This window comes from Rhinichthys klamathensis, unplaced genomic scaffold, assembly GCF_029890125.1.
Source record: "Rhinichthys klamathensis goyatoka isolate OS25496 unplaced genomic scaffold, OSU_Roscu_1.1 h1tg000209l_1, whole genome shotgun sequence".
Lineage (NCBI taxonomy): Eukaryota > Metazoa > Chordata > Actinopteri > Cypriniformes > Leuciscidae > Rhinichthys > Rhinichthys klamathensis.
The window spans coordinates 1,980,368-2,004,007 of NW_026606734.1; the positions used below are offsets into that span (position 1 = coordinate 1,980,368).

The 23,640-nt window shown below is 38.7% G+C and overlaps 3 protein-coding genes across 3 annotated transcripts; 1 reads left to right on the forward strand and 2 right to left on the reverse strand.

The window, feature by feature from the left end:
* Positions 1-1,651: 1,651 nt before the first annotated feature.
* On the forward strand, positions 1,652-2,980 carry LOC130096990 (myeloid-associated differentiation marker-like protein 2). The gene has a single exon (XM_056263686.1). The coding sequence runs from the start codon at positions 1,728-1,730 to the stop codon at positions 2,592-2,594; it is 867 nt and encodes a 288-aa protein (XP_056119661.1). The 5' UTR covers positions 1,652-1,727; the 3' UTR covers positions 2,595-2,980.
* A 3,423-nt stretch (positions 2,981-6,403) lies between these two features.
* On the reverse strand, positions 6,404-10,785 carry mss51 (MSS51 mitochondrial translational activator). Its single transcript, XM_056263685.1, has 6 exons — positions 10,674-10,785; positions 9,199-9,342; positions 8,985-9,109; positions 8,355-8,918; positions 7,791-7,881; positions 6,404-6,829 (listed from the first exon to the last, which is right to left on the reverse strand). The coding sequence occupies exons 1-6, from the start codon at positions 10,688-10,690 to the stop codon at positions 6,631-6,633; spliced, it is 1,140 nt and encodes a 379-aa protein (XP_056119660.1). The 5' UTR covers positions 10,691-10,785; the 3' UTR covers positions 6,404-6,630.
* Positions 10,786-11,031: 246 nt separating this feature from the next.
* Positions 11,032-22,988, reverse strand: LOC130096987 (putative protein MSS51 homolog, mitochondrial). The gene is made up of 6 exons (XM_056263684.1): positions 22,819-22,988; positions 21,932-22,078; positions 18,955-19,079; positions 18,306-18,869; positions 12,987-13,080; positions 11,032-11,944 (listed from the first exon to the last, which is right to left on the reverse strand). The coding sequence occupies exons 1-6, from the start codon at positions 22,974-22,976 to the stop codon at positions 11,752-11,754; spliced, it is 1,281 nt and encodes a 426-aa protein (XP_056119659.1). The 5' UTR covers positions 22,977-22,988; the 3' UTR covers positions 11,032-11,751.
* Between the last annotated feature and the right edge of the window lie 652 nt (positions 22,989-23,640).

A 23,640-nucleotide genomic window follows, 5' to 3' on the forward strand; every position in this document is an offset into this window, starting at 1 on the left:
CCTGATTACTAATAACCTTCAAAAGCAGATAAATAATTTAATATTGCACAAATTCAATTACCTGTTTGTCTGCAAATAAAGCGTCTGTTGTTGGTACATTCACTGTTATTCACATTCAGAGATTTGAGGCTGCAACAAACATTAGCTGATGGACCGGTATGATTCTCAGGCATTATTATTAACACATGAACATGAATATAAACATATGCATGATTACTCTGCAGCAAAAGCAACTGTTACATTACATTAGCATAAACAATCTCATGCTTTTAGATTATCACAGGCACATTTAAATAAAGTCAAAGACATAAACGGTTTCTTAAAATTATTCAAAGATGTTCTTCCAGTTAAAACTCAATAGCATTGAGGATAATGTGCTAAGTTGTAAACTGAAGGTAATTTATTGAAGGATAGATTGAGCTTACAATTCTACACCACAATCTGATTCTGTCAAATAAAAAACAAAGATAGTCAAATATAATCAACGGCTGTGGAACATTTGACTATTATTTTCCTCCATTTCATTCTCATTTACAACTTTCAACTTTAACCCGGACAACCTTGCTTCTGAAAGAAACAGACCCGGTAAAGATGTTCAGAACTAATATCTTGGTTGAATTCAGTGACTTTCCCATTAACCATTTATGAATATAAGTAATTGGGGGGGGGGGGGGATTCTTATACCAGGGTCCATGTGCTTAACATTTACGGAAGCTGTGACATAACATAATCAAAATTTTGATTCACTGCAACCATCTATTTATACATTGGTTCAAGGGGTTTTTTCTATAATGTTTTGGAAGTTCATGTAACATTTTTTTTTTTTAAATGTTCAGAAAACATTCAAAGGTAACATTTCCATAATGTATGAGGAATGATAAAATGGAATGTTTCCTTAATGTTTGCACAACCAAGAATAAACATTTTTTTTAAATGGACGTTTTGAACATTCAGAAATAACAGGAACGTTAGCAAAATGCTCTTAGAACATACTTTTGTTAGCTGGGTTTACAGCTGGGTTATTATCCCATTATTTACTCACCCTCAAGCCATCCTAGGTGTATGTGAGTTCCTTCTTTCAGCCGAACTCGGAGTTAAAATATCCTGGCTCTTCCGAGTTTTATAATGGGAGTGAATGGAACCTTTTTTGAAGATCTTGAAGCCATAAAACGCACATCCATCCATCATAAAAGTAATCTACACTGCTCCAGTGGGTTAATAAAGGCCTTCTGAAGCAAAGCCATGCGGTTTTGCATGAAAAAAATCCATATTTATAACTTTATAAACTATAATCACTTGTTTTCGTTAACGGCCTTACGCGAGTCGAGTGGAGTCGTATCATGGGTTTCTTTTATGATGGATGTATGTGCTTTTTTGGGCTTCAAAATCTCATTCACTCCCATTATAAAGCTTGGAGAAATAAAGTCATATGATCATGGCTTGAGTGTGAGTACACATATGGGATGATTTTCATTTTTGGGTGAACTCATTTTAAGTCATACATTTTGCAACACTTATTTTCCTATTACGCTGAAACAATCGGCGCTATATGAATAAATGTGACTTGACTTTTGCATAACTCCCCCACTGATAATCACTATACATTAGGCTGAGGAGGAGCGTTGGCGTGGGACGGTTGTAGTGTCTTTTGCATTTTTATCTTCCCCTGAGAACAGCTCGTTTCTATAACGCCGTCAGACCTCTTGTAGAGCCACCGCACTTTCACGATGGATAAGGCAAAGTTCACTCCTTCCTCCCTGAAGAGTTCCCGCGGCGCCCTGCACATGGCGCAGATCGTGGTGTGTGTGGTGACGTTTGTGGTGGGCTACATCTGGGGTTACCCGTCACACACCTACTGGATCTACTGCATGGTGATCTGGGGTTTGTGTCCTGTCATCACACTGGTCATCACCATACTGGAGATGTTCCTCATCCACAAGCTGTTGGTGTTTTGCATGGACTGGGACGACTTCTCGACCGGCATGGCCATGATGTCCTCGCTCTGCACGTTCTCATGCACGGTGATGTTCGCCAACTTCTACGTCTGCCGGAAGTGCATCTGGGGCTGGATGGTGACGATCCTCTCGGCGGTGTGTTGCGCGCTTTACTGCATGGAGACGTTCAAAGATAAATGTGATGCGACACGCTCTGCAACATATGTGGCTGCGCTTCCTGGCTTCATTAAGATTCTCGAGGCCTTCGTCGCCTGCATCATCCTCATTTCCCTCATCGGTTATGTGGGTAAACCGGCTCTGCTGTGGTGCATCGTGGCCTACGCCATTCCTTTGCCTCTAACCCTCCTGATCATCATCACCAACATCTTGACCAAGATAAAGAACTGTCTGCCCTTCAGCATTGATCGCTTCAGCATGTTTTTCCTGATTATATCGGTTCTGTTGTACATCTCTGCTGCAATCCTCTGGCCCATCTACAGCTTCAGAGGAAACCCGCGGCCCAAAGACTGTCCAGGATACAGCTGCGTATGGGGCATCCAGTTTGTTGTGACCTTCATGACCTATGTTAACCTCGGCCTGTACATCATTGACCTTGTCTTCACTTGCTGCGGAATCTGTGGATTTAAACGTTCTTCATAGTATCACTATTGTGCACTCTTTAAAAAAGAGAGAGTTTTCTGTGGGTTCCCCAAAGAACCATTCATGGAAGAGTTCTTAAAGGGATAGTTCACCCAAAAATGAAAATTAGCCCATGATTTACTCACCCTGAAGCCATAGGTGTATATATGACATTCTTCTTTCAGACGAATACAATCGGAGATATATTAAAAAATGTCCTGTCTCCTCCAAGCTTTATAATGGGAGTGAATGGCTAGAGAAAATTTGAAGACCAAAAAAGTGCATCCATCCGTGATAAAAGTCCTCCATATGCGCCGGGGGATTAATAAAGGCCTTCTGAAGCGAAGCCATGGGTTTTTGTAAGAAAAATATCCATATTTATAACTTTATAATCTAAAATAACGACCGTACGCATACACAAGTCGACTTGCGCCACAAGAGTAACCCGTGACACATGTATGATGTAGGATGTAGGAGTATCATAAGCTTAGACGCCTCTCCCAGTTTAAACAAATAGGGCTCTGCAACAAACTGAAGCTCCTCTTCTATTATATAAAAAAATACTCTGACATTTCTCTTCAAAATGGCTAATTCGCGACCAGTGTTTTGTTTTGCTCTTTCCTCTGAGCTTCCGCGTTTATCATTACGTTGTGCGTCGGGTCAGAGGTCACTCTTCCACCTTAAATCGATGCGTACGGCCGTCTGTCGGAAGCTAGTGATTATAGTTTATAAAGGTTTAAATATAGGTATTTTCCTACACACATGCAGAGCTTCATTTCAGAAGGCCGTTATTTCCCCCGGCGCATATAATGGATGGATGCACTTTTTTGGTCTTCAAATTTTCTCTAGCCATTCACTGCCATTATAAAGCTTTGAGGAGACAGGATGTTAAAGATTCTTCATGGAACCACAGGTGCTAAACCGTTCTTTAGGAGTGTATTTTAACATGCTGTTGTTCATGTTTCTATATAGTCGGTATTTTACTGTCATAAAATGCTTGATTGTTCAAAATAAATGATTGTTTTTACCATCTGTGTTATTTCTATTTTAATCTATTGCACAAATCTAAACACATTAGAACCTCCAGAACAGACTTAGAATCAGAAGCTGTGCATGTGTTCATGCTGGAGTATTAAAATGCATCAGTTTTAGGAGGAATAGAAAGAAAGACACACACGTTAACATTGCATCAATGATGCATGCAAGAACCAGCGTCACATTTCATGAACCTGGTACAAAAAAATACCTTAAAACATGTAAAAATATAAATGCATTTAAAAAAAAAAGGTATTCATGCTACTATTGTCTCAGCTTTTTTTATTACACTATTAACAATTTTAGCAGTAGTTTTTTAACTGCAAGAATTAAATATCTGCAGTTAAATTAAACTACAAAAGTGACAGTAACGACTTTAATAATGTTTTAAAAGTATAAAAATAATGTTTTTAAAAAATTTATCATGCATGGTTTCCACAAAATATGACAACATTAATAATAATAATTTTGTCTTGAGCTGCAAATCATCATATTAAGAATGATTTCTGAAGGATCATGTGACACTGAAGACTGGAGTAATGATGCTGGAAATTCCGCTTTGCATCACAGGAATAAATTACATTTTAAAATATATTCAAACAGAGAATAGGGATTTTAAATTTTGATAACATTTCACAATATTACTGTTTTTACTGTATTTTGTTGCTTTGGTGAACATAAGAGGAATAACAGCATCATCATATTTGGGGGCCCTTGACATTAAATTGTTTGTAATACCTTAGTTTTATTCTGGTTGATAGTATAAAATATGCTGTATTGCTGTCGACAATAAAGGCCGATGTCATGTAGGCCTAGGGCTAGGCTATAACGTTACCTGTGGTTGTGTGGAGTATTTTACAAAGGTTTACAGGAAATTAAAAGTTAATATAAAAGTTACTCATAAATAAAAACAGTTAATATTACTCATATATAGGCTATATATATATATTTATTATGTTTTCCTCAATTATTTCTACTCAACTTTATTTGTCAATGTAGCCTACCAATAGTTACTCAGATCTACTTAATTTTTTTACTTACATTTTCTCAGTTCATTTATTGGCTATATGTAATTGATTTCATCGCGTTAAAAATGTATCTATATTATTTTTAAGTGTAAAATTGTTTCATCAAAAACACTGAGTAGTAAAAGTTTTTTGAGTGTTGTGAAACAGGGCATCAGCATCCTTCACTTTTAGCCTACTAGTGTCTCTTGTTTTCATTCACTCACTAAACCAACTTGTCAGAGAGCTTACAATTGAAATAGGCTTATTTGAACCGAGAAAAGAAAGATAAGTCACACACACACACACGTACGTTTATGGTGCGTGTAAACCTTATCAATGCAAATCATGCCGTTAGGAGTAACTGTCCACTTGAGCACAGCTCACACAGTCACACTTAAGTGGTTTTGGGCATCAGATGAAGAACAATGGCATTGTGCGGACTGAGTCTGCATCAGTGTCTCCGGATCCTCGAGATGGTGTTCTGCGCGCTGGCCCTGATCATCCCGATGTTCCGCGGCTCCATGGCCAGTCCGTACGGGATCTGGTGCGAGTTCGTGTGGGTCTTCGGACTCATTGTGGCTGTGGTGATCTTCGTTCTCGAGAAATGCCTGGTGGATAAACTGATCGAGACCTTTGTGCTGAAGCACACATGGGACGATCTCTCCTGCGGACTGACCCTTCTGTCATCCCTCATGCTGTTATCCGCCTCTCTCATCTATAGCACTGTGTTTGTGTGCGCAACATGTATCGCGGATATGATTTGCGCCATCGCCTCCATTCTGGCTTGTGTCGTGTACGTGTTGGACGGGGTGAAGTTGAAACTAAAGTGTCCTGAAGGTTATCTGTCCAGAGTACGAGGAATCCTGCGCTTCATGCAGGCGTTAGTGGCCTGTCTCCTCTTCACTGCGGTCTACGGACACTTTAAAGGGGTGGAAAACCGAGTCCCTGGTGGTTTGATCTGGTGCATTCTGGTCTACGTGGTGTGTTTTCTTCCCACCGTGGTGGTTATTCTTACACACTTGCAGAAGTGTGTGGACCTTCTGAAATGCTGTGATCTCAATAAGTTGGAGCTGGTGTTTGACGCAGTGGCTGTAGCTCTGTACGTGTCTGCGGCCATCATCTGGCCTGTGTTTGGGTATAAAAACTATAAAAGAGACTCCAAAACCCACGAGAATCGCGTTCATGATCTCAACCTCGTCACAATCATGACGTATGTGAACTTGGGGCTTTACATCGCAGACCTCGTTTTGACATTGATTGTGTATTGTAAAAACAAGTAGTAGTCAGATGTTCTATTTCATGAGAATATTTTATTATTTCAATAATTCAAAGATAAAGTCTTGGTGTTTCATACAATACAGTGTCTTGCAGGGGAAATGTGATTGATTTTTACCACAATATGGGATAGAAAATGTTGGATCAAATCAAATAAAATGGTCTGAGCAAAATGGTCAATGTCAAAAGAGGTACAATTTATTTGAACTCACACAATCATTTCTGTCTTTCTTTCTCTCCATATATACACTGCATTATATATTCAATTCAATAAATAATAAATACATATTTCCTGAAAAAGACTAATAAAATATAATCAAATAAAAACAGCTCCTGATAGTTGCAAACTGCTATACAATTTTTGTAAACGTAATATAGTGATGTTTAAACTGCCATTTCTATTCTAAGCAGAGTTTATCTTAAAATGATTTTGTACACTATGTTCATCATTGAAGGACGTAAAGCACACTCACGGAGGAGTAAAATGCAGATGAAGACACATTAGCAGGCAGCTGGACGTACTGTATAAATTTATATATTTTGATATTATATTAAATGCATTGATCCTAAACAAAATTCATTCTTATAAGCCTTGTATGGAAAAAAAACATCACATAACAAACATTACACTACTTGTAGACTTTCATTCAACACATAAACTACTAAAGTCTGTCTTCTACAGTCACTAGCATTATCTTTTAAATAAAATAGAGGTTAAGTTTCGGTTAAAATATCCAGTTTTAGTTCTGTTCTTCCTCCTCTTTCATCTCCAGCAGTCCACAGAAAGAAATGTAGTGAGCGTTGCAGTAAACGGGTGCTTTGTTGGGGCTTTTTGGCAGTTGTTCAGGTTTCAGAGAGCTGAAGGGGTTTGAGCCGGAGTCCTTAACATGCATCTCCAACTCCAAGAATATCTGAAGAGAAGTCTGTAGCTCTGCTTCACTGAAGATAGATCGATTGATAGATAGATAGATAGATAGATAGATAGATAGATAGAGACAGATAGATAGAACGACAGATAGAGAGAGAGACAGATAGATAGATAGATAGACAGACAGACAGAGAAAGAGAGAGACAGAGATAGAACGACAGATAGATAGACAGACAGACAGAGAGAGAGAGAGAGAGAGAGAGAGACAGAGATAGATAGATAGATAGACAGACAGATAGATAGAGACAGATGGACAGACAGATAGAACGACAGAGACAGATAGATAGAACGACAGATAGACAGACAGATAGATAGAAACAGACAGATATAAAGAACGACAGATAGATAGAACAACAGATAGATAGAACGACAGATAGATAGAGAGACAGATAGAAAGAACGACAGATAGATAGACAGACAGATAGATAGAGACAGATGGACAGACAGATAGAACGACAGAGACAGATAGAAAGAACGACAGATAGATAGAACAACAGATAGATAGAACGACAGATAGATAGAACGACAGATAGATAGATAGATAGACAGACAGACAGAGATAGATAGACAGACAGAGAGAGACAGAACAACAGATAGATAGATAGATAGAATGACAGAGATAGATAGATAGAGACAGACAGATAGATAGAGAGATACAGATAGATAGAGAGAGACAGACAGATAGATAGAGAGAGACAGATAGATAGAGAGAGACAGACAGATAGATAGATAGATAGATAGACAGATAGAATGACAGATAGATAGATAGACAGACAGATAGAACGACAGATAGAGAGACAGAAAGATAGATAGAACGACAGATAGATAGATAGATAGATAGATAGATAGATAGATAGATAGATAGATAGATAGATAGATAGATAGATAGATAAAAGCGTTAGTAAAACAGTAGTTATTCTCAGATATGGAGTTCTGTCCAGCACGTGTGAACGTTTATTAGTCATAACATACTTGATCATGGTGAATAAAGTCGGGATATTGTAATCTCGTAGCAGCAGGAGCGTCGCCAACCAATCCTGACTCACTTCCTGTCCGTCAAACCCTGCAAATAAAGTTCATAATCAATGAAGCTCAATCACAACAGTAGTATTAATTCTGATATGATAACATATAAGAGGGAATCGTAAGTACACAACTGTTCAAAAGCTTGGTCAATAAGATGTTTTAAATAAATATGAATACTTTTATTCAGCAAGAATGCATTCATCCTGAAAAACCACAATAACACAATAATATGAAGCAGCACAACCGTTTTCAACATCGATAATAATCAGAAATGTTTCTTGAGCAGCAAATCATCATATTAGAATGATTTCTGAAGATCATGTGACACTGAAGACTGGAGTAATGATGCTGACAATAGAAGATAGAAAACTTCTTTTAAATGGTAATATTTCACAGTATTACTGGTTTTTACTGTATTTTTGATTACATAAATGCAGCCTTGATGAGCATTAAAGTCTAAATCTTACCAACCCCAAACTTTATACTTGTGTATGCATGTGTTGTTTGTACCTGGGTGAAATCCAACCACTAGATCTGGTTTGGCTGCTTCTCCTTTCTCCACAACTTCCTCCCAGAACTGGTGGTAAAGGCCCTTGTAAGCGCTGATGTAAACTCTTCCCCGGGGTCCGAACGCCCTCAGCGGAGGCCTCATGATGGGCCCCTGGACGACCTCGGGCCCCACCATCACCACCTCCAGCCCCTGGTGCCCCGGGAACATGCGGCTGAGCTCGTCCATGTCGGAGACTCTGGCTCCCAGCGTCTCGTTGTGACCGGCTCCGACCACGTGGATGGTGAGGGGCCGAGAGTACGGATCCAAGTTAAACATCCTCAGTCCCATTCCAACCGTCAGGGGCCGAGAGAAGAACTCGCTGCACACCCGCCACACAGACTCACGAAGCTCCGCCTCCTCGGGCCTCGGCCTGCAGCCATTGGTCCAGAGATCTGTCATGTTTTTCCCGGACAGGATTGGCTCCAGACGGGGTGTCAGATCTCCTTGCATAGACAACCAGTCCTTCCAACAACTTACTTTGTTAGCAGGACGAGACCACACCTCCGTATGGAAAGGAAGATCTCCTATTGGATATTAGGAATGATTTGAAATAAACATGGGTTGTGCTAAAAAGACTTTATCATCCTCACCTTTAAAAAGGATCCACTCGACGTGTCTGTCCACCGCCGCCATGCACAGTTTGTTGCAGTAGAGTTTATGTTGAGGCCAGTCTTTCTTCTGACACTCTTTACTGCAGTAATACACATTCAGACAGCTGCACAAGACAGAGATATAGATGTGATTATAGAAGATGTGAGATATTACATGCAGCCTCGCCTCTTCATAATCATCACGTCATTGTACCGTGTGCATCGCTTTAGCGGACCCGGGACCTGTGATGGGACTCTCTCACACCGCGCACATATTTTGAATGATTCCTCCATTTTCTCAAACATCTCCTTCGTTGAGCGGAACGTAAGAGGCTTATTGGCCTTGCTGTGTGAAACACTGGAGAGAGAGAGAGAGAGAGAGAGAGAGAGAGAGAGAGAGAGAGAGAGAGAGAGAGAGAGAGAGAGAGAGAGAGAGAGAGAGAGAGAGAGAGAGAGAGAGATGTAAATCAGATCTATTCTGATAATGGGGGGAAATAAATGCAAATGAAAGCTGAAAATTCAGCTTTACATCACAGGAATAAATTGAATTACATGTGAGAATATATTCAAATAGAAAACAGTTATTTTAAATATATTTCGCATTATTACTGTTTTTACTTTATTTTGGATCAAATAGCATAAGAGACTTCTTCAAAAACATACAAAAATCTTACCGACCTCAAACTTTTCAACAGTAGTGTATTTATGTCCAAACTCTACAGTATGTTTTTTTTTGCACAAATTAATATATTATGTGTCAAAGCAAGTCAAATTAGACAGATGAAGCTCAAAAACAAGACGCAAAACTATACATATTGTATATGTCAAATTAAACATGACATACACAACATTAAATACAGGTTCACTTGCTGTAAGATTATAAACATGGTATGTTTTGTGCTGTGAATTATTAAGTGACATTTAGAAACTAAACACTCAATTGTGTATATGTTTGGGCCTATGCAGGTCATGTTAATATTGATAAAGTTCACTATAAACTTTGGCATTGGAAACGACAGCATATCCAACATATACAACAACTAGTGTTATTGCAAGAGTAAGATTGATTTCTAATAAAGACCATATAATTCGGAGTGAATGTGAACACCAGAGAGATTCAGTGATTGTGTAGTGCTATTAGCCTATATTCTTGTTTTGCAAACCCCTGCTCTTTTAATAAAAACAAATGAAGCAGTAATATTATTAATGTATAAACAGCAGATTGTCCTGTATTTTATTTAATTAGGCTACTAAACAATAGTTGAGAGCATTCGTGAGGCCGGAGTGAATGAAGAGAAGCACAGACAGCTGCTGGGATATTTATATCACATCTCAAAATATCATCCAGCATGCAGTGAGAGACAGCTGAGACAAACGTTATAAGACACACAGCTTCTTTAATACACGAATATGAGCATATGTATGCAATCAACAAACACATAAAGAAATAACTAAATTATAAACTCTTGAACTATTTCAATAAATAACTAATAATAATCCTTTACATGATCCACGTCTGCTTAGCGATTAAAAACGTTAAAAAGTGCACGTTTGTCAGTGCATAAGGTAAACGTAATGAATCCAGACTGGAATGGATCACGTGACCTCGCCTGTCTTACAGTGAAGTACTACACACTTTATTCACAGTAATTTTACAGTCAGAGCATGGTTTTAAAACGTGTGTCTTACCTGCTGGAGTCGTTCATTGTTTACGGTCACACGTTGACAGATGAAGTGAAGCTGAGACGATGTTAGTTAGCGGGTCTGTCGGTGTTTTATACCCGCGCGCGCCTGTGCGAGTGTTTTTCTGGAGGCTTCTGGGAGAAGATGATTCTCGGGGTGTCTACGTACATTCTCATCAATCTCTCCGACAGTGTTATTAAAAAACTAAAATAAATAAATAAATAATATATATATAAGCCCTGTTGCGCTTTCAATGACAGACAGACACGTTTCTTTATTTGCTTATACATTTATTAGCTTCAGAATACTACTTTCATATCAAATAAATAATCTAAATTAAAACAATGATAATACACAATCTGACACAAGTTCTGACTCGGGAATCAAAACAGACCTTTTGTTTTAAAATTAAAAGCTCATAATTAAAATAATATAATATAATATGAGCGAATAAAGAAAATGTCATGGCAGATTTAAGCACTAGAGGGCGCTAAAGTTTAATAAATTGTGCTGCAAGCAAATAACAGCAGTTTTAGATTAAACATTTGTTTCTTGAAACATTTCTTAAATTAAATACTGTAATCGCATAATAAACTGTAATATTTTCCTTTTAGTGTATGAGCCTGCGCCAGCCAGTTTCCAGTCAACACGCTTGAGGCAGCCTAAGTATAATCCATTTATTTCCATTCAAGATTTTATCCAAAGAGAAAATAAAAATAAAACTGACAACCTACCGCCATGTGGTGGAAAAATGTTTGTGTTTTACTGACAGGCATCTTGGGCTGACTACTAAATCCCTTTAAGCAGGACCCTACAGGTGTTATCTAGGTGCAGTGACCGGTTTGCAACACTAGGGAGAGGTTTTCAGCTCAAAGAAATGACAAAAAGGTAAATAGAAATTTCACCCTCTGATTATATAGACAAATATTCTACTCTAATTCCAATAGACAACTCAAAGGAAATTAAGATGGCTCTAACAGGGTATTATTTGCGACTTTTTAAAGATGTGACTGATGTCCAAAGAGTAAAGACATGTGGTGACTTTTGTGAGAAATGCATTCAGAAAGCAAAGGTCTCTGTAAATCTACTCTTCCTCCAGTTGTGTCTCCAGCAGACCCTGAAAGTAAATATAAAAAGCGTTGCAGTAACTGGGGGGTTTGTTTGGGCTGGTCTGGACCTGCTCGGGTTTCTGGGAGCTAAAGGGATTCGGTCCGGTGTCTTTAACGTCCATCTCAAGTTCTTTGAGAATCTGCAAGGAATATTGCAGCTCTGCATCACTGCAACACAGAGACACAGCAGAGAAGATGACTGACAGTTATGGACAGTATCTGAAACAACCATGTAGGAACATCATGTTCATATTCCAGGATGATAATATCCAGATTCATCAGGCTCAGATTGTGAAAGAATGGTTGTGAGGAGCTTGAAGAATCATTTCCACACATGAATCCAGAGCTTAAATTCATTGAAGTCTTTGGGATGTGCTGGAGGAGACTTTACAGAGTGCTGGACTCTTGCATTGACAACACAAGATCTTGATGAAAATAACACCAGATCATTTATTTACATCAATGAAATTGATTTATTTCCTGATATTGTCATCCTGGAATATGAACATGATGTTCTTCCTACATGCTTGTTTAAGAAATGAAAAGCTACACACTGCTTCAGTTAGAGTTAGAAGAACTGTTGCCAAAGTTAGAAACATAATAATCACTGCAATAATCATCCAATCATAGACTCTTAAGCATTTAAATCCAAACAGCGAGTTGTTTTCCTTGGCCAGGCAGTGTAATATTCATATGCTGTTCAGAGCTATATGTATTAGCCCTACAGTTACTACATGAAATAATATTTTTATATCACAATTCTGACTTAATTTCCTCGCAATTCTGAGTTTATATCTCACAATTCTGAGAATAAAAATCAGAAATGCGAGTTTGTATCTTGTAAGTCTGATTGTGAGATCTAAACTCAGAATTGCAAGGAAAAAGTTAGAATTGGGAGATATAAACTTGTCCTTTTTATTTATTTTTTTGCAATACGTTGTGAAAACAAGCATCCAACTGCCACTTTCTGACACGTAGGCTCCGCCCACTGTTATAGCTGAAGAGCTATTGGCTTTTTTTCGACTCTCTGATTGGTGTAATTTTATACAAGAGACTTGCATTGCATTTCAATGCATATATTATTTTCATGCACTCCCTGGAATCAAACCCATGACCTTGGGTTTGAAAAGAAAAAAAAAATCTTATTTCAAAACCCTGGAATATGCATGCATGTAAACACATAATTCGAGTATGTCTGTGCGTCACCTACTTGTACATAGTGAACACGGATGGGATGTTGTAGTCTCTGAGCAGCAGTAAGGTGGGCAGCCAGCCCTCTCCTAACCCCTGAGACGCGTGAAACCCTGCATGAGATCACAGGCATCAAAACACAGCGAGAAACAAGAGGACAGGCGCTCAGAGATCCATCAAATCACACACACACAGAGTTTAGCTGGATAATCTCTGTCTTTGTTTGTCTCTACTACTTTATGATTGATAGCGAGTAAGTATATCCTCTCTTCTCAGATTAGATGTGTCGTCGTGTGTGTTTGGATATGAGCAGATTTAAAGTTGACAAGCGCTGTCAGAGACCTAAGAGCAGCGGTGCTATAAAGTGCTGAGAATGATGGAGCGGTGTGTGTTTGTCACTCATGCATGAATTTTACTTGGTTTTCAGCATGATGATGATGTCAGTCCAAAATAAATGTTTTGTCACAAAGGAAAGTGAGTTGAGACAAATGACCAGCTTAGAAGCAGTGTTATTTTAGTATCACTGAGACACTGTTTTTATTTTCATATTGTTCATTTTAATTTTAGTTAAACATTTAGTCATTCTGTTGTGTGCTTTTTATCAATTTTAGTTTTAAACTTTACTTTTATTTTTAGTTATTTTAGTAAATATTTCAACTAGCTGAAATATTTAGATACTAGCTGTAAGTTTTTATTTTATTTCAGTGAGTGTTTATTTTATTTTAAGTGTATATTTTAGTTAGCCTGGGAAAACCCAGACAACTTCCGGCAAATTTAGATTTGCTCTGAAAGTTAGTCTGGCGAAGAGCTCATGCAAGCCCATTTCCAATCCGCCGAAATCCCGGCACCAATCAGAAACGTTGGGGCGGGCTTTACACGATGACGACAGCGCTGGGATTTTGAAGCAGATTTTGTAGCCTACATTACAAAGATGGATGCCGCCGTCGAACATCACTCGTTCGAATCAGCTATCGCGTCTGTTTTAAGCGATTTGAACGTTTCCTTTTTGTTAAAAACCGAGCAAAGAACAACACTCGGAGATGTTTCTCCGCCGCTCTGCATACGTCATCTCCTTCATCGCTCTGATTGGGTTTAGGTCTATCCGCGACGTCCGTTGGTGACGCCCCTCTGGAAATGATTTGTCTATGACGCTTTGCCAGATCATAACTCAGTTACAACCAAGGGGGTAATCCATCGACCGGAAGTTGAAGCCGGCCGGGTGCCGCCATGTTGTATCAGAACTTCACTTGCGTTAGCATTTCCATTGACTCCCATTCATTTTGGCGTCACTTTGACAGCGAATAACTTTACATCTGAGGCGTTTAAAGACTCCATTTGTCCATTATTTATTTCTAAAGAAAGACGACAATGTATAAAGGGCTCCATTACCTTCTATGTTACATTATGGCCCCGTAGAAACAGATTTAGTAAAAATAGGCTAACGATTGCGTCATAACCACTCGACTCTCTGTCGCGCTGTACAGAAATTACCGTACAGACAGGAGGAGAAGCTCGCAGGCAATCGGGGGGACGTCCCGTCAAGGGAGAAGCCCATAGATAATGAGTTCATAAAAGCAACGGGATACTTACTCCTGCTCACTCACGCCAAAGAACTCTTTGCTCAAGTTCCCCGTCTCTGCCAGATTAACGTTGGCAGTTTTCACGCACAGCTACTAGAAGATTAACGTCTGTCAGACAGGTTGCTCACGTCATCAAGCTTAGTTTGAGTCGGTTTGAGTCTGCGCGTCAGGAACGGAAGTGCTCAAAAATCGCTAAAAGTGGGCTTCAACTGTCTCAACTGAGTTCCAATGAGATCGCTCTGTCCATTTCTTTTACTGTCTATGGTTACAACTATATTTTAGTGATTGAACACTGAGCATTCTTGAGTTTCGACCTATGGTTTCGACATTTAAGGAGGAAATACAAAATTGTAAGGACACAAGCGTCTGTCACAGTGTCACTCTGCGAGTGTTAATTTTACCGCTAAGTAAATAAGTAACAGGTCATTTAACAGATGCTTCGATTCAAAGTGACTCACAGTTCACTTATTACAGAGATAATCCTCAGTTAGAGCTCATCTTACATCTGATCTCGCAGGATTAGAACCAGCAACCCTCTGGTGAGCAGCCTGGACTTTAACCACTACCTTACACCTTTTAGTGAAAACGCTGATGTTACTGCTAAAATATTGTTCAATGAAGTTGTCCAGTCTCTTCTAACACGTCCGTGTGTATGTGACTGGTCGGTCATTATTCTGGTAAACTGCTCAGGAATCTCTGCTTGTATATAAATCACTGCTTGTAAAAGTCCGACAGAGAGCTGGTGAAGTGACACCTGTCTACAGAGCGAATCTCCCTGAAAGAAACGCCCGTCTGATGCTATAGATGGAAACTAAACCCCCCACTGGAGCTCAAAGGGTCAAACGTCTGAACACGAAGACAACACGACCAGTGAAAGTCAAATCTCTCTCAACACCTCAGACTCACACAAACCAAATATTCCATATTAATTTCAATGAACTGGTAAAAAAAAAAGACTAATTAAATTGAGTTTTTGCTTTTTTTTTGGTAGTGAAATATTTAGTTAATTGATGCGAATTATTTTCAATTATTTATATAAGTGTGCTTTTTCTCCAGCTGATGAGCGATAAAAACTTTGACAGCCAATTGACAAATTCCATCTATACAAGCGTGCTTAGAATAAACAGACACATATCGTGCCCTGGTGTGGATGCTAATATACAGTAGTTATCTTTATAGTTCTTGGTATGAGCGGGCCTCAAGTCTTTATCTGTTTGCACTGAGGACCAGTGTTGGTATTTTTAATTAAAACTATTAAGAACTAGCTTTCATTCATTGAAATAAAGTGCAAATAAAATAAAATATATATTTAGATGAAATACTGAAAAACCTAAACTGAAAAAAACTTAAATAAAAAAATGAGAAATGCTGCATTGGCAACTAACTGAAATAAAATAAGTTGAAAGTTGAAGTAATACAATTATTATTCCTAAAATAAATATGAATTAAGAGAATAAAAATGACAAAAGCACATATAACTAAAACTAAAATGCAACCTGAAGCTGAAAATAAAAGATTAAAATGATTAATAAATACTATAATAATATATTAATAATACTAAAATAACATTATTGAAGTCATTAATATGCTAATGCACATCTAAAAGTTGTACAAAAAAACAAGCGTAACAGATTTTAGAAGATGTATTTAAAATGGTTAACGACTCATTTTATAGTACAAATTTTTTGTCTAATAATAATAATAATTCATTACATTTATATAGCGCTTTTCTAGGCACTCAAAGCGCTTCACATGGAAGGGGGAATCTCCTCAACCACCACCAATGTGCAGCATCCACTTGGATGATGCGACGGCAGCCATATTGCGCCAGAACGCCCACCACACACCAGCTTACTGGTGGAGAGGAGACAGATTGATGAAGCCAATCAGTGTATATATACATTCACCGGCCACTTTATTAGGTACCCCATGCTAGTAACGGGTTGGACCCCCTTTTGCCTTCAGAACTGCCTCAATTCTTCGTGGCATAGATTCAACAAGGTGCTGGAAGCATTCCTCAGGGAGTTTGGTCCACATTGACATGATGGCATCACACAGTTGCCGCAGATTTGTCGGCTGCACATCCATGATGCGAATCTCCCGTTCCACCACATCCCAAAGATGCTCTATTGGGTTGAGATCTGGTGACTGTGGAGGCCATTTTAGTACAGTGAACTCATTGTCATGTTCAAGAAACCAATTTGAAATGATTAGAGCTTTGTGACATGGTGGAAGTAGCCATCAGAGGATGGGTACATGGTGGCCATAAAGGGATGGACATGGTCAGAAACAATGCTCAGGTAGGCCGTGGCATTTAAACGATGCCCAATTGGCACTAAGGGGCCTAAAGTGTGCCAGGAAAACATCCCCCACACCATTACACCACCACCACCAGCCTGCACAGTGGTAACAAGGCATGATGGTTCCATGTTCTCATTCTGTTTACGCCAAATTCTGACTCTAACATCTGAATGTCTCAACAGAAATCGAGACTCATCAGACCAGGCAACATTTTTCCAGTCTTCAACTGTTCAATTTTGGTGAGCTCTTGCAAATTGTAGCCTCTTTTTCCTATTTGTAGTGGAGATGAGTGGTACCCGGTGGAGTCTTCTGCTGTTGTAGCCCATCCGCCTCAAGGTTGTGCGTGTTGTGGCTTCACAAATGCTTTGCTGCATACCTCGGTTGTAACGAGTGGTTATTTCAGTCACTGTTGCCCTTCTATCAGCTCGAACCAGTCTGGCCATTCTCCTCTGACCTCTGGCATCAACAAGGCATTTCCGCCCACAGAACTGCCGCTCACTGGATGTTTTTTCTTTTTCGGACCATTCTCTGTAAACCCTAGAGATGGTTGTGCGTGAAAATCCCAGTAGATTAGCAGTTTCTGAAATACTCAGACCAGCCCTTCTGGCACCAACAATCATGCCACGTTCAAAGTCACTCAAATCAACTTTCTTCCCCATACTGATGCTCGGTTTGAACTGCAGGAGATTGTCTTGACCATGTCTACATGCCTAAATGCACTGAGTTGCCGCCATGTGATTGGCTGCTTAGAAATTAAGTGTTAACGAGCAGTTGGACAGGTGTACCTAATAAAGTGGCCGGTGAGTGTATATATATGGGGATTATTAGGAGGTCATGATGGAGAGAGGCCACTGGGCAAATTTGGCCAGGATGCCGGGGTTACACCCCTACTCTTTCGAAAGACATCCTGGGATTTTTAATGACCACAGAGAGTCAGGACCTCGGTTTAACGTATCATCCGAAGGACGGTGCTCTTTGACAGTATAGTGTCCCCGTCACTATACTGGGGCGTTAGGACCCACACAGACCACAGGGTGAGCGCCCCCTGCTGGCCTCACTAACACCTCTTCCAGCAGCAACCTGGTTTTCTCAGGAGGTCTCCCATCCAGGTACTCACCAGGCTCAGCCCTGCTTAGCTTCAGTGGGCAACCAGTCTTGGGCTACAGGGTGATATGCATGCTGGCTAGCATTTATAGCATTTAATAATATTTTGCTTTATTTAATTTCTATTTCAGTTTTAGTCATTTTAGTACTTCAACTTAAGCTTATTTATTTCAGAAAAAAAAAAAGTAATGTAATATTTATATTTTAATTTATTTCAGCAAAAAAAAAAAAAAAAAAAAAAGTAATGTAATGTAATATTTATATTTTAATTTATTTCAGCTTTATTTAAATGACCAGAAATGATAGTGTAGGTTTCCGGAATATGCATGTGTTTTGCGGAGGTTAGTTTGTACCTGGGTGAAATCCAACCACTAGATCTGGTTTGGCTGCTTCTCCTTTCTCCACAACTTCCTCCCAGAACTGGTGGTAAAGGCCCTTGTAAGCGCTGATGTAAACTCTTCCCCGGGGTCCGAACGCCCTCAGCGGAGGCCTCATGATGGGCCCCTGGACGACCTCGGGCCCCACCATCACCACCTCCAGCCCCTGGTGCCCCGGGAACATGCGGCTGAGCTCGTCCATGTCGGAGACTCTGGCTCCCAGCGTCTCGTTGTGACCGGCTCCGGCCAGATGTACGGTCAGAGGCCGGGAATACGGGTCCAGACGGGACATTTGAATCCCGAGTCCCACCGTCAGGGGCCGAGAGAAGAACTCGCTGCACATCCGCCACACAGACTTACGAAGCTCCGCCTCCTCGGGCCTCGGCCTGCAGCCATTGGTCCAGAGATCTGTCATGTTTTTACCGGACAGGATTGGCTCCAGACGGGGTGTCAGATCTCCTTGCATTGAGACCCAATCATCCCAACACCTGACGTCTTTAGCGGGACGAGACCACGCCTCCGTTGGGAAAGGAAGATCTCCTATTGGACCACAGGGTGATTGACAGAATACTACTTAGCAACCACTCACGACTCCCTAGCAACCCCATCCGCTGTTCTCTCTCACCCGTGTGAACGAGCCACTCCACCAGCCTGTCGATGGACACCTTGTGCAGCGTTTTGCAGAACTTCTTATGCAAAGACCAGTCTTTCTTCTGACAGTCTTTACTGCAGTAATACACATTTAGACACCTGACACGACGAAGCACACACAAACACAGACGTTAAACAGTTCTAGGACTGAACATATTACATAATGTCATTACGAGTCAGGGTTTCAACAGACGGATTAAAAGGTCTGTGCTGTTTTTAGAAGCTGCCCTCATCATTTCAGTACTTTAAGTTTTTATTGTGGTGGCGCATCATGTGGTTTGTGTGTGTGTGTGTGACCTTGTCATAAACATTTCCCCTCTGCACAAAGGCTAAAAAAATCGGATCGGGTTTTAAGAGAACAGCCGGCAGAGACAAAAGGAGACATATGTTAAGATGATATATCTTATAATATACTGTATATTAAAATAATATAATATGTTGTATATTTTATATAACCAAAACTTAACTCTTAGTAGTCTGACTATGTACACACTGCCCGGCTAAACAAAACTGGATCATTATTGCAGTGATTATTATGTGGATTCATGTGAGAAAATGATTCTTCAAGCTTTTCACAACCATTTTCACAATCTGAGCCTAAAGAATCTGGACATTGTCATCCTGGAATATGAACATGTTCTTCCTACATGGTTGTTTCAGAAATGAAAAGCTACACACTCCATCAGTTAGAGTTAGAAGAACTGTTGCCACACATATAACGTGCTAGAAACATAATAATCACTGCAATAATCATCCAATCATAGACTCTTAAGCATTTGCTTATTTAAATCCAAACAGAAACTTGTTTTGGCCCAGACAGTGTGTGTGTGTGTATAAGTGTATGTATGTATGTATGTATATATATTATATATACACACACACACACGCAGACATGCACACATAAATAATTTTATTTTTGATATTTTATGTAAACCATCACTGAACTCTCAATAATTTCTTTAGTAAGGTTTATGGCTGGATCATTATTGGAGGAATGTGAGATCTCGTGTGTGTGTGTGTGTGTGTGTGTGAGCTGACGCTGGGGTTATGTTCAATGAACAGTCTGCTATTTTTAGCTGAATGTCTGTGGTCGTATCAATGCGGTGTCTTATTCTTCTGAGCCAGAACAGTGTGTAAATAAAATAAAACTACATTTTTAGTGTGTAAACTAATAAAAAAAAGTAGCAAAAACAGGGTTGCAATGGCTACGATATTTTTTTATACTAGGATTTTACAACAATTAAACTGAGCTTACTTGCTTAGTAATTTTGTGGTTGCTATGATTTTACTAAAAAAATCGCAGCTGAACCATTGTTAATGTAGTAAAACAATGATTTATTTTCATAAGTGCTGCAGTCACTATGGTTTTACTACAAGTATCATAGTTAAATTATGGTTCCTGTAGTAAAACCATAGTTATTTTTTGTGATTATACTGTGATTATGGTTTTACTACAAATACCATAGTTAAACTATGATTACTGGTTTTGAACAGGTTGTACCACTTGATGAATTGTTTAATAGTTCATCATTAGTAGTGCTGAGGTGTTAGCATGAGGGTTGGGTTAGCGTGTTAGCACATAGCATTATCTCTGGTGTTTATATAGAGGTGTTAACATCTGGCATTAGATTTTTATGTATGTTAATAAGCGGGTGATAATGTCTTGCAGGAGGAAAGTGATCCGCTACAGCAGAGACAGCAACAGCTGTGTGGGATAGAGGGATTATTGACAGACTGAGACTAGAGTGACCAGACGTCCCTGTTTTTGCTGTTTTGTCCCTGTTTTATGTCCCTGCTTTACCGCATGTTCAAAACACTCCACAAAAACACTGCAAAAGCCTGACCAACGTGACCTGCTGGTTACCTGTGGAAGCCCAGTTCCACGCACCACATAAGAAAAAAATCATGCTTTAGTAAATATTAATTATGAAATAAAAATTATAAATATGAGATCAACATAATTTCACTTTTTTATGGCATAATCATTTTTTTCATGGCATAATTTTGTCTTTATATGTCAATTTAGCCTTTTTCTGTCATAATTATGATGGTTTTGGTCAATTTCGACTTTTTGCCATAATTATGACTGTGATTTTGACTTTTTATTTCAAAATTTCGAAACTTTGAATGTTGACTTTTGTCATAATTTTGACTTTTTAAAGTAATAATTATGATTTTAAAAGTCATAATTTTGTCTTTTCAACTTCTTATGTCAAAATCATGACTTTTTGTGTAATGATTTTGACTTTTTAAAGTAATTATTATGATTTTTAAAGTCATAATTTCCTCTTCTTGTCATGACTTTTCAAGCCAGAATATTTTAACTTTTTGTCATAATATTAACTTTTCAATGTTGTAATTAGCTAATTAGTTGTAAAAAGCTAATCATTATTTTTGTAATGATTAGCTTTTTATGTCATAATTTTGACTTGTCATAATTTCAACTTGTTATGTCATAATAATGATTTACAAAAGCTTGATGTTTTTTTCGGTAACGCTTCCTTTTACAGTCCTCTTACCCATGTACATACTATGTACTTATTATAGTAATTAAAATTACTGGGTAATAACTAGGTACTAACCCTGAACCTACCCCTAACCCATGTTACTTTATATTAGCCAGTACTTTCTAGGTAAGTACATTGTAAGTACACGTAAGTACTGTACTGTAAAAGGAAGCGTTACCGTTTTTTCTCATGTAAATGGTAAATGGTAAATGGACTGCATTTATATAGCGCTTTCACAGACCCAATGGCCACCAAAGCGCTTTACATATTTGCCTCACATTCACCCATTCACACACTCATTCATACACCGAAAATCATTCAGTCTAAATTTGGTCAGGTGAATTTGGGCTTAGTTACCAGAGCAATCGTGTTAATAAAGTGAACTAGTCCCTGGTTTCCATCTCATAAACCTGTTCCCCTTCTTGTCATCTGCTGTACACTCACTTGATGCAGCGTTTGAGCGCTCGAGGATCTGGAAGGTTGGACGGTAGTTTGGAGCAGCAGGCACAGAATTTAAACGTGTCTTCTAGATTTTGAAACATTTCTTTGTAAGAGCGAAAGCCCACCTTTCCTTTTCCCTCCAATGCTGCCCTGAAAGAGAGAGAGTGAGAGAGAGAGAGAGTGAGAGAGAGAGAGAGAGAGAGAGAGAGAGAGAGAGAGAGAGAGAGAGAGAGAGAGAGAGAGAGAGAGATTGAGAGAGAGATTGAGAGAGAGTGAGAGAATTTTTTTGGTTGAATTTTATAACACCTTTATTAAATACAAAATTCTAAAAAAAAACATAACAAAACCCTTCATTAAATTATCCCATAATCTCGGCAAAAGACAACACATCATTATCAAACCAAAACAGCAATTTTTCTACACTCCAAATGTCCTCAAACTTTTCCACAGTCTTCATAGATAAATAAAACATAAAATCATGCCTTACTCTTGCTTTTATAAGCCTTTTGAAACACAATTCAACTACACAATTTGAATCATAAAGAATCTTATATCTTCTACTAACGTATGTAGCCATTTTTGCTTGTCCTAAAATGAAGTTTAGCAACCGTCCTTTCCTCTTCTTTTTTTTACAATATTCAAAACCAAAAATAAACACCGACATTGTATACCTTTCATTGACAGAAGAAAACAAAGTTTCCAATCCAGACCAGAGAGTGAGAGAGAGAGAGAGAGAGAGAGAGAGAGAGAGAGAGAGAGAGAGAGAGAGAGAGAGAGAGAGAGAGAGAGAGAGAGAGAGAGAGAGAGAGAGAGAGAGAGAGAGAGAGAGAGAGAGAGAGAGAGAGCATCTGAAGGCTACAAACTCATTTCACACTATGTGTGTTTCTCACCTGTAATCTTTGTAGTCTTTCATGTTGAGTTTGTCTAAGATGACCTTAGAAAGTCCAGGGACGTTACAGTCCAGAGAGTAAAAGCCGAACTGATCCGAGTAAACGCTGCTTGAACTCGGAGTGAAAGAGTCTGGGAGCGCTGGATCCGGACCGGCCATCGTGGACGAGGTCTTCACCTGCACACAAGAGCTTTCTGTTCAGTCTTCTCATTCACAGGCTTATTCTGAAATATTCACATCTCAGACATTATTAATGAGTAATACTGCAGACTGTGGCTATACACTCATTCACTCATTCTGTCATATTTCAATTCAAAATGAAAAGAAAATAATTTGAAATGAAAATACCCTCTACATGATTTTTTTTATGACATTTAAAAATATCAGGAGTCAACTGTAAAAATCTTATTACAGTAATACAAATAAGTAAATATTAAATAATTGATCTATAAAATGATATATGTTGTTAATTTAATTAATTTATTATTTGTTAATTATTTGTTGTTGAGCCTATAAAGTTTGGGATTGTAAGATTTTTTAATGGTTTTAAAATAAGTCTCTTCTGCTCACTGCTTTTATCTGATTTAAAACACAGTAAAAATGTGAAATATTATTACTATTTAGAAAAACTGTTTTCTATTGTAATATATTTTGAAATGTAATTTATTCCTGTGATCAAAGCTGTATTTTCAGCATCATTACTCCAGTCTTCAGTGTCACATGATCCTTCAGAAATCATTCTGATTTGCTGCTCATTTCTGATGATTATCAATGTTTAAAACAGTTGTGCTGCTTCATATTTTACTGGAAACTGTGATAAACA

Bases quoted from the DNA above. Each gene is read 5' to 3' on its own strand.
- LOC130096987 (XM_056263684.1), bottom strand. From the start codon at position 22,976: ATGGCCGGTCCGGATCCAGCGCTCCCAGACTCTTTCACTCCGAGTTCA. The intron at 18,870-18,954 runs GTGAGAGAGAAC...GTGGTCCAATAG, and splicing joins GGAGTGGCTCGTTCACACGG to GAGATCTTCCTTTCCCAACG. The intron at 11,945-12,986 runs GTAGGTGACGCA...TCTGTGTTGCAG, and splicing joins TCCGTGTTCACTATGTACAA to TGATGCAGAGCTGCAATATT.
- mss51 (XM_056263685.1), bottom strand. The intron at 9,110-9,198 runs GTACAATGACGT...TGTCTTGTGCAG, and splicing joins CCGCTAAAGCGATGCACACG to CTGTCTGAATGTGTATTACT. The intron at 7,882-8,354 runs GTACAAACAACA...CTTTATTTGCAG, and splicing joins AGTGGTTGGATTTCACCCAG to GGTTTGACGGACAGGAAGTG.
- LOC130096990 (XM_056263686.1), top strand. From the start codon at position 1,728: ATGGATAAGGCAAAGTTCACTCCTTCCTCCCTGAAGAGTTCCCGCGGC.